At 40.7% G+C, this 10,190-nt stretch overlaps 1 protein-coding gene across 4 annotated transcripts; it reads left to right on the top strand.

Annotated features, from left to right (window-relative positions):
• Positions 1-239: 239 nt before the first annotated feature.
• On the top strand, positions 240-8,812 carry PDP1 (pyruvate dehydrogenase phosphatase catalytic subunit 1). 4 transcript variants are annotated; one of them, XM_035125894.2, is made up of 2 exons: positions 240-422; positions 4,889-8,812. In XM_035125894.2, exon 2 carries the CDS (start codon positions 4,933-4,935, stop codon positions 6,541-6,543), a length of 1,611 nt encoding a protein of 536 aa, XP_034981785.1. In that variant the 5' UTR covers positions 240-422; positions 4,889-4,932; the 3' UTR covers positions 6,544-8,812. The 4 variants fall into 4 exon arrangements, with proteins under 4 accessions (XP_034981785.1, XP_034981788.1, XP_034981787.1 ...); XM_035125897.2 differs by lacking the exon at positions 240-422 and adding an exon at positions 626-690; XM_035125896.2 differs by lacking the exon at positions 240-422 and adding an exon at positions 765-895.
• The last annotated feature ends 1,378 nt before the right edge of the window (positions 8,813-10,190 follow it).

Raw genomic sequence — 10,190 nt, 5'->3', positions numbered from 1 at the left:
AAAGATTTGAAAGTGACCTTGCTGGACGCTAAGAAACAGGCGGCGGAAGAAGGAAACGCGCCCGCTTCGTTCGCCTATGCGAAGTTCTTAACATCACACACTCCCCCCCCGCGCCCTTCATCAGGAGGAATGCGGGCCACGCCCTTCCTCCGCCAAGAGCCCCGATAGGCCAGCAGGAAGGAAAGGCGGGCCCAGCTCGGAGAAAGTCGTGTGTGTCCCCCCCCCCCCAGCAAAGCGCAGCCTCTTCTTGCGAGCCCGCCCTTTTTCTCTCCTCTCAGCCTCTTTGCGTCTAACCGAGCCAGGAGAAATGCGCTAAGAAGAACGCGGAGGAACTCATCCGCGGAGGCGGTTTCAGCAAGATCTTTACCCACCAATGGAACAAGACAGACCGAAGAAGACGAGAATGTGAAATCCTTCCGCCGGTAAGGAAACCGTTGATATAAGAAAAAAGGAGGAGAGAAAAAAGGGGGGGGGTAAGAAAGAGGAGGGGGCGGGTGTGAAGCGAGGCGGGGCGGGGGAAGGTGAACGGGAGAGGCTCACGTGAGAGTCGCCCTTCAGCCAATAGGAGCTTTGGAACCCGGCCGAGCCGAGGCTTTTATAAGCCGCGGCTCGTCACAAAAAGGAGAAAGGGAAGCTGTCACGCGGTCGGGCTGGGCGTTCGGCGCGCGGCGCTGGTGCTGCTGGAACACGGTGGGCGCGCGCTCTCGCTTGCCGGCAGCGGGATAAAGGAAAAAAGGGGGTGGGTGAGGAAGGGCGGGGCGGCGGCGGCGAGTTCCACCTGGCACGCGGCAGTCGCTGAGGGGGCCGGACAGACAAGAGGGGTGGGTGTCAAACTTCCCCGCTCTCTCCATTTCCCGCTGCCCGAGCGGGGGGCCCCGACCCTAAAGCTGACCAGGTCAGTCTCTCTGAGGAGGGTGGGTTGCGTCTGTGTGTCTGTCTTGACTATGGTCTTAACAGCAGGCCCTGGGGCAGGGCGGAGCGTTTGTCTGCCGGTGGGTGTGTGAGAGAATGAAGGAAAGACCGGGGAGGGTTTGGGTGTCAGCTCTTGCCTTTCGGCCCGAGGCGAGTAGGTGGAGTTGAGGAAGAGGAGGAGATGGTTGTGGTGGCGGTGAGGCTGCTCTTGTGGCAGGTGCCGCCCAGCTACTGAAAAGGATGCCCGGGAGGGAGGCCGAGATTCCTTGCGGGTGCTGAGGTTTATTTTGTTTTTTTGTGGGGGGAGGGGGGAAAGACATCCCAATTTCCACCAATATGTAATCAAACTCTGGTTGTTGTTGTTGTTGTTTTAAAAAAAAACAACCCGAAGTTAACCCGTCATCTCCCTTCCCACGTGTATAATCCAGGCTGCACTTCCGAGTTGGCCAGAAAGGAGCAACGGGCACACGAGGCGAGCTACACCCTTTTCAGCTAAGGCAGGGGAACTGAGGCCCTCAGGATTAGTTGCAAGGCTGAAATCCCTGCCTTCTTCCCATGGCCATGGTTGGCTGGGAGTGGGAATTCCTGGCAACATCCAGAGAACTGCGTGTTCCCCAACCAGTGTGTGCCTTTCAGGTTGCTAAAGAAAGAAGCTGCACTGGGGTCTTCTTGTTGATGGAAGCATCTGTGGTCTCTTACATCTCTTAAAGACAGGAGGGAGGGCAATGGAGCACATTCTTTAGATGTGGAAGGCTTAGTCTCCAGGTAGGGTTGGGGAAGACTTCTTTTTCTGAAACCTTGGAGGACTTCTGCTGTTCTTTCGCTGTATTGAGGAAGATAGGCAAAGGGTCTCACTTGATGTGCTTCTAGATGTCACAGCTAGAGCCATTGCTAAATCCTGACTGATGGCCCATATGCAAATTTAATTGAGATACACAGAATTATAGTTCGGAAGTAAGAAGCAGACATTGTTTATTTTTAGATTGGTATCAGAGCAGGCATTGGCTTATATCCAAAGTCGTGCTTGTTCTGTTAGGACAAATATTTACCATTGTTCCTTCCCCCTTGTGTGCCCTCTAAATCTGTTCTGAGGGTTCACACAACCCTCCAGAGCAGATTTTGGGATTGCTAGAGGAAAGTTCCACTGCACAAGTATAAATCATTGGGCCAGTGGAACAATATCTTCCCAATATCTTAGAAGAGGCATTCCCGCATTTTGAAGAGAGAGTACTGCTTAAGTTCACATTAAGTACTATTTAAAATATGCATGTATTTATATTTTAAAAGAAGCTGTTCAAGGACATTTCTATTACATTAACTGATTTTTAAAAATCAGTCCAACCAATTGATCATTGAAGTTTTGATAATCATATTTCCTACTGCCTTGAAACCTAAGGAGTGAATAAGACCTCCTCAGCACAATTGTTCCCAGGCCTTGTGGTGGATGATTGGATGCACAGGCTTCCTAGGAATGAGAAGCTCTTTAAATTTGTTGTCAAGATACCACCATACTGAAAGTAAGAAGTTGTCTTTGACAATAGAATAGCTGATGAGATACTACTGGACTTGCAATTGTGTCTGTCTTCCACTTGAATTGGCTATGGACCAGTTTGATTCCTTGTAGCAGAGCTGAATATTCATTATAATGAACCCCTCTGCATGTATGGGTTGCAGACGTCATCTGTGCTTAGTTTTAGCACCACAAATATCCCAGATAAGCATTCCCTCATTAATATGTACATGTATATAAAACCCTCAACAATTTAGGGGTATAGGAGGAAAAGGAAGGCACTATTAAAGTTGCTTTGTAGAAGGAGGCTCCACCCCTCTCTCTGTTAATGATGTGCACCTTTTTAGATTATTCATGAGCATATTTAATGTGGCATATATGTGTGGTTTTAAATGCCACAGAGCAGGACTAATAGTGTTATGTTTGTTAGGCCAACAGAGCTGGAATAATATTGAGCACCTTAGTTTGTAGCAACTAAGATGGAATATTACATTGTCCCATGCAGAGGTAGTACCTATAATTTTGATTGTGGCTCTAATCAACTAAAGTTGATGTTTAGCTTTTTTTAAAAAAATTATCCAGCCCTGGTTTAAAAGGATGAGTGTGCTTGTTGCTCTTTATGTTGGGATGACAGATGAATCATGCCTGAACTGAGTGCTATGTTGTTCAGCAAGAGGGATGACGAGCAGTGAGTTGGGGCTGCAGTAGGATTAGACAATGCTGTTGAGAGATGGCTGTGCTGCAGTTGCTGCTTCTTAATGCTTGTCACTACAAACAAACTGTTTGTCTTTCTGTCCCCCTTCAATGTTGGAGACCTCTTCCTCCTTCTTTAATAAACTCTCTGCCTTGCTTTTCCTGGGCTACTGCTTTGTGGATGTTGGCGGCTTCTTGTTGTGACAGGAGAATGTGTGTGTGTCCTGGGCCCAGGCGGATTGGTATGTATTTTTTGTGCTCCTATTTTCTGAGTACTGTAATAGGAATTTGGAGGGATGGGAGTGGGGTTAGAAGACTATATAATGAATATATGTTATTGCAGGTTATAGTACTCTGAAGGTTACTTTAAATTTGTGTTGTTTAGCTCAGTAGTTCATGCTCCTAGGATTTGAGTCTTACAAATAAGGGTTGTGAATGTGAAGCAGTACAGAGGGGAAAAAATAGTGTCATCTTCACAAAAGTGTCACATTTGTGCAGAATGTTGATTTGTTCAGATGTGAAAAATTAGCAGGATGTTATGCATAATAACCTATAATGAGTCCCTGACTGGGGGAAAGAAGATAAATGAATAAATATTATAATAATATTTATTATATTATTATAAAAATATTATAATATTAGTAATAATGTGCACCAGCTTTCAGAAGCTTCTATTGGAAGGCTGGATCTAAACTTTATACAAAACAAACTCACTTGAATTAATGAGTCTTTAAACAAAGTTCTTTAAAAAAAACCAGTAGGTCCTATAGTAAACTATGCACAATTGAGCAAATATTTCCTGGATGAAAAGGGAAACTATTAAGCCTGACTATTCTTAGTAGATAATATATGTGGTAGCTTCACCTCCTCCTCCTCATTGAACGCCTTCAGCTATGGTTCATAAATTTGGGCTGGCCTTAGAATGGTAGTGATAGGTAGGGTCTTATTTGAATATGTGTTCTATATGAATGCATAGCTTAGAAGAAAAGATGGTATTGCATGCAATCAACAGCAATCATTGACTGAGGTCAGAATAAAGATTTATTATTATTTATCAAATTTGTTAAAGCGACAAACAAACAAGGGTAGAAGCCTAAATGAAGTTTTGTAGCTCCTAAATATCTAGTAGTTATAAGACTTCAAAAAGACAGGTGATGGGGTGCAGCAAATTTTTTATAGGATATTAAGACTGTAATGCTATGCTTGTTTGGAACTAAGTCCCATTAAACTGAGTCTTACTTACCTTTTGATTAAACAAATGCACATATATATATTGGTTGTACACACTTGACCTTAAATTTGTAAAAATTGAGGGAGGTGTTGGAAAAATTAGCATAAGTAACAATATAAATAAATAAAATCTTGGGATGGATAAACTTAACTTTTTCTCACTGCCAGTTCAGAAATGGAGACTGTCTTCAAGAAGAAGTCTTGAATCCCAATCTATGACTCTGTTCTTCATACTTTAACCTTTAGTTGACTTTTCACACTCCCAATATAAAGTTCTGGTTAAGTTAGTGCAGCTGTAAAAATAGGTCACTCTGTTTATAGTTCTACACAAGTATAACAGTGTGAACTGAGATGTGTTCTCATTGAGGAAATTTAGCCTTATATTAGTCTATTAAGCTTTCATTAAATTTGTTGCTTTTTTGTCAGTTAATGGCTGTTAATTTATTGTGCATATTAAATTGTCATTAGAATAAAGTAGTTGATATGTATTGTTTCCTTTAAAATTATTTCTAAGCTTACTTATTGCTTGTGTTTTCCCCCTAGCAATTCCAGTCAGAAACCCCAGGTTGCCATTGTTCTCTGATGCCATGCCAGCACCAACTCAGCTATTGCTCCCATTAATTCGCAGTTGTGAGATTGGCAAGATATACAACACCGCATGCTACTGTCATCATAAACATCTGTGTTGTTTGTCACCCCACTTAACTCACAATCACTTGAGGTATGTTCCTCCGAAGAAGTTTGCAACACTCAGTAGGCCAAAGGAGAATTTCAGTCAGTTTATTCATGCAAGAAACTATGTATCCACACCACAGAGGTTTTACCTCACACCTCCGCAAGTCAACAGCATCCTGAAGGCAAATGAATACAGTTTCAAAGTGCCAGAGTTTGATGGCAAAAACTTAAGTTCTGTCCTTGGCTTTGATAGCAACCAGCTTCCTGCCAATGCACCAATAGAAGACAGAAGAAGTGCAGCCACTTGCTTGCAAACAAGAGGAATGCTTCTTGGTGTGTTTGATGGCCATGCAGGATGTGCCTGTGCACAAGCTGTCAGTGAAAGACTGTTTTATTACATAGCTGTTTCTCTGTTACCCCATGAGACTTTACTTGAAATAGAAAATGCTGTTGAGAGTGGTAGGGCCCTGTTGCCCATCTTACAGTGGCACAAGCACCCCAATGATTATTTCAGTAAAGAAGCCTCCAAATTGTATTTTAACAGCTTACGAACTTACTGGCAGGAACTCATAGACCTTAACACTGGGGAGACAACTGATGTAAAAGAGGCTTTAATTAATGCCTTTAAAAGGCTTGACAATGACATTTCTTTAGAAGCTCAAGTAGGCGATCCAAATTCTTTTCTCAATTATTTGGTACTACGTGTAGCCTTCTCTGGTGCAACTGCTTGTGTGGCTCATGTTGATGGAGTTGATTTACATGTTGCTAATACTGGTGACAGCAGGGCCATGCTTGGTGTCCAAGAAGAGGATGGATCTTGGTCTGCTGTTGCTCTGTCTTATGATCATAATGCACAGAACGAAAGTGAGATTGCACGACTCAAAAAGGAGCACCCAAAGTCTGAAGAAAAGAGTGTTGTGAAACAAGATAGACTGTTGGGCCTACTGATGCCTTTCAGAGCTTTTGGAGATGTCAAATTTAAATGGAGCATTGACCTTCAGAAGAGAGTGATAGAGACAGGCCCAGATCAGCTCAATGATAACGAATATACAAAGTTCATCCCACCAAACTACCATACTCCTCCATACCTCACAGCTGAGCCGGAGATAATACATCACAAATTAAGACCTCAGGACAAATTCCTGATATTGGCAACAGATGGCTTGTGGGAAACCATGCACAGGCAGGATGTGGTTAGAATTGTAGGTGAGTATCTAACAGGTGTTCATCATGAAGAACCAATAGCTCTTGGAGGCTACAAGGTAACTCTGGGTCAGATGCATGGTCTTCTAACAGAAAGGAGAGCGCGGGTCTCTTCAGCCTATGAAGACCAGAATGCAGCAACTCACTTGATACGCCATGCGGTTGGAAATAATGAGTTTGGCACCGTTGATCATGAACGGCTGTCAAAGATGCTCAGTCTTCCAGAAGAGTTGGCTCGGATGTACCGGGATGATATCACAATTATAGTGGTACAATTTAATTCCCATGTTATAGGTGCATGTCAAAATGAAGAGTTTTAAATTTTAAACTGAAAAGTGTGAACCAAAGTTTTCACAGAACAAAATGGCCAGTACTGACTGCATGACATGATAGTGAAACTTATTTGATTAATCTCTGGCCATCAGAATTACAGTTGAAGCAAGTATAATTTGCACAAATCGATCAATGGTCAAAGGGTTTTCAAATTAAGCTACCAGGAGAGCAGAACAACTTGGGACAACTTTGCACTATTCAACCTATCTGCTTGAACAGTGGCTTGTAATTTGGGATTTCTTGGTGGTGAAGTAAAGGCTTTGTATGCATCAGTGCAATGTCCTGCAAGGCAAAAAAAAATATTGTGTGTTTTGTCACATGTAAATATCTGTATAGGTTGGTATCTCCAGTAACTATACAGAACATTGGAGGGTAACTTGGTTGTAAATTTGAATTTAAATAGGGCTGATGACTTTTTTTATTTACAAAGTAGCTATGGTGTCTTCCCTTTAGGAAAGGAAGATAACTTTTTAACTGGTTGGCAAATGTCTTGATAGAAGCTATCCTCTTGGTCTTGAGTACATGATATATCAGTTGAAACACATGCCTAGAATACCACTGTTAAAAAGAGTAAGTCTAAGCCATAAATACCTTAAGCCTGTCCAAACATAGTAGTGGAATAAAATTTTGCACCAGATGACTTACTTTGAGAAGACTATATTTTGCACAGTTCAATGGGCAATAAATGATGATGAGAAAATGGGTTAACTATGGGGGACATGCAAAACAACTTTGACTTGCATTATGAAACTATGATTCTACGTTTTCTGAAACTTGAGCTAATTTTCAATAGGGCTATCTTGCAAAACATGGCAAGCAACAGTCTTGACTTGTACCAAACCTATTTCCAGTCATAAGTCCCTGGTCTTGTGTTTGAACCTAGGCAATCAGTAGTGACTTTGTAACTAGTGTAGTCACATATGTTGTAGTTTGAGTGACAGTTTGGTTGGTGTTTTGGATATTTTAAGTATCACGACGCAAAAGCATATCCATATAACATGGTTCTCACGTTGGCTTTTGAAGAAAGCATTGTGATAAGATTTGTAAATAGGTCAAGTAATGGGGAAACAGCTGCATGCTCCTCCTACTGGCATTCGCACATCAATTGTAACATCTTTCAAAATATCATTGTTAGTTGTGCACATTTGGTTGCATCCAAAAAATCTCCTAAAAGTGCATGTTTCATCACAAAGCTTTGTGCCACTGCTACATAGAAGGCTTATGAATTGTCAGATAAAAAGCATTTTTGGCAACCACAAGTTTTATGTTCTGAAGCACGGTGTAATATTTAAGGCTTCTCCCAATATATAAAAAAAATAAATTGCTTTTTTTGCTATTAAACTGTAGTATAGCTGTGATAGAAAGCATTATGCAAACATTACTTTGACTAGCTGTTGTCTAAATATGAAGCACTTGTAGATAAAATTAACATTCTTTGTGCTTCTCTAAATAGCTAATAAGCATTCTACTTTAAATCTCCCTCTTCACATAGTTATTGAGCTGACACATTCTGAAGAATATTGGTGTTCTTGACCATGTGGATGCTTAAAAAGAGAGTCAAGGAATAGTGCTTCCAGAGTGTTCCTGTTACAAAATACTTTATTGCAGCACTTAAGTTCCTTAGCAGTAATGTTCCCTTTTCTTTTTTCTGTACACTGAAAGACATATTTGCTTATAAAGTAACAGGTGTTGAAAATGCAAGTGTCAGAAGATATTCTTACTTCATATGCTTATGAAGTAACCTACACATTTGAAGTCCTGTCTGTAGCCTTGACAAATTGTTGTTCTCCCTTCGTGTGCAATAAAAGTAATTAAGTTGTCCTATTTTTCCAGACCCCAACCTGAATGTCTGTTTTTATTGTGCTAATGACAAAATAATCTTCATTGCCTTTGTACATGCAATATGACTAAATATCATTGGCTAGGTCAATTTCTTTTATGTCTTGGCTTCAAAATAATTCTAAACTGTTACATTATCCAGACTTCCTTATGTTACTTGTGAAATGTACAGTATGTGTAAATGTCTTATTTTGGTTTGGTACTAGTCTTAACCTAACAAATTGAACCCTCATCCTGTATGTTTAGCACTTGGTGTGGGGGTAACTTTGTAAAATGCAAAGTGAACAAGATTTAAATGAAGACTCCCAAAATATGTATGCAATGAACTGAAACAGCATTGTGGCTTTCTGAACATCACGTGATAAGATCTTAAGAACAAATATCTTTTAGTAGACTTCAATAAAATTATTATATGAATATCAATGCATTAGAGTTGTTATTAGGATTCATTGAAATATTGGTTTGCCTTTCTGAGGTGGTGTAAAGTGTCAGATTTGATCAGTGGATTTATATCTAAAATGGCAGAATTAATGTGTGGTATTATGAAGATGCACACAGTAAAGCTGTCCTGTCTCAAGACAACCTGCAGGTGAAATAAATAGCTGGCATATGAGTTAGAACAGAACTAGTTTTGCTTTTTTCCTTTGCCTTGGGCACTGATTTAGTTTCCTCCATTTTATTTTGTCGCCCTTAATTCACAGTGGGTGGAATATGTGGCTTTGGGCTGCATTTTGGGAAACAGCTGAGGCAATGGGGGCACAATGTTGTTCAGATACTGGCTTTAAGGAAAAGCAAACTTTAAAATATATACAGTAGTAATGAATAAGGAAATTGGACTTCAGTAGTTTCACAATAAAAAAGCAAGGTGTAGCTTTGTGAAACAAACTAAGAGCCATGTTATTCCCTCCCATGTGATTGTTTTCTGGTCATTCCCTTCAGTAGGAAAAGAAGTCTCATTTCAGTTATGCTCTGATAGCATATCTTATCTTCTGGGGAGGGGGGTTCTGCATGTAAATGGTACCCTCCCTTGAGCTAAATTATTCTAATGTAAGGTATATGTTAAGTAACCCTGTTTAGAACCCATTTAACTTCCCTGTTGACTTCCCAAAGAGGAAATGGGAGTAGTGAGATTAGCTATTCCTTGGTGAATTTGTTGGAAAGCTGCTGGGTACCCATATAAATACCAGTAGTCATTATTTTACTGAAGTCTCCATTTCATGGCTTTTATATGTCTGCCAAACTTGCCCTACTTCATTGAACAAATTTCCAAATAGTTCCCCAGATACTCCAATAAAAAAAAATGCATATACTGTAAATTGCATTGATAATAAGCATGGTTACTTAGAAGCAAGTTGTAGTGCATTTCATAGTAAATGTTCTTAGGACTGCATCCTTAATTGGTAAAATACTTTGGGTATATTTTTCAATTATGTTCTTACGATTTCTAACAGGAATTTAAGACCAAATGTTGTGTTTATGCCTGAAGTAAAATAGTGAATACTAAAGACGTTTTGCCTTGCTTCCCGGCTTCCCATTATTCTCCAAGAGATACTTTTAAAAGTTGCCTGCCTTCTGAAAACTGGCTCTTACGTTAGGGCTGTTGTATTCAGGAATTTTTCCTTCCTCCACCCAGGAGTACTCCACATGACATTGCATGGCTGCTATAGCTTGGTCTGTCAGGATTCCTTGGAGAATCCACTTCAGTTATTTATCTCAACTAAATATAACTTATGCAGAGGTTTCCCTCCTTTTCTCCAAACCCTTCAGCAAGTGCATCTGATGGCACAAAGGCTTA

The sequence above is a fragment of the Zootoca vivipara genome, chromosome 8 (assembly GCF_963506605.1).
Source record: "Zootoca vivipara chromosome 8, rZooViv1.1, whole genome shotgun sequence".
Lineage (NCBI taxonomy): Eukaryota > Metazoa > Chordata > Lepidosauria > Squamata > Lacertidae > Zootoca > Zootoca vivipara.
The sequence above is the reverse complement of the archived record's forward strand: the minus strand, read 5'-3'. Positions and strand labels throughout refer to the sequence as shown.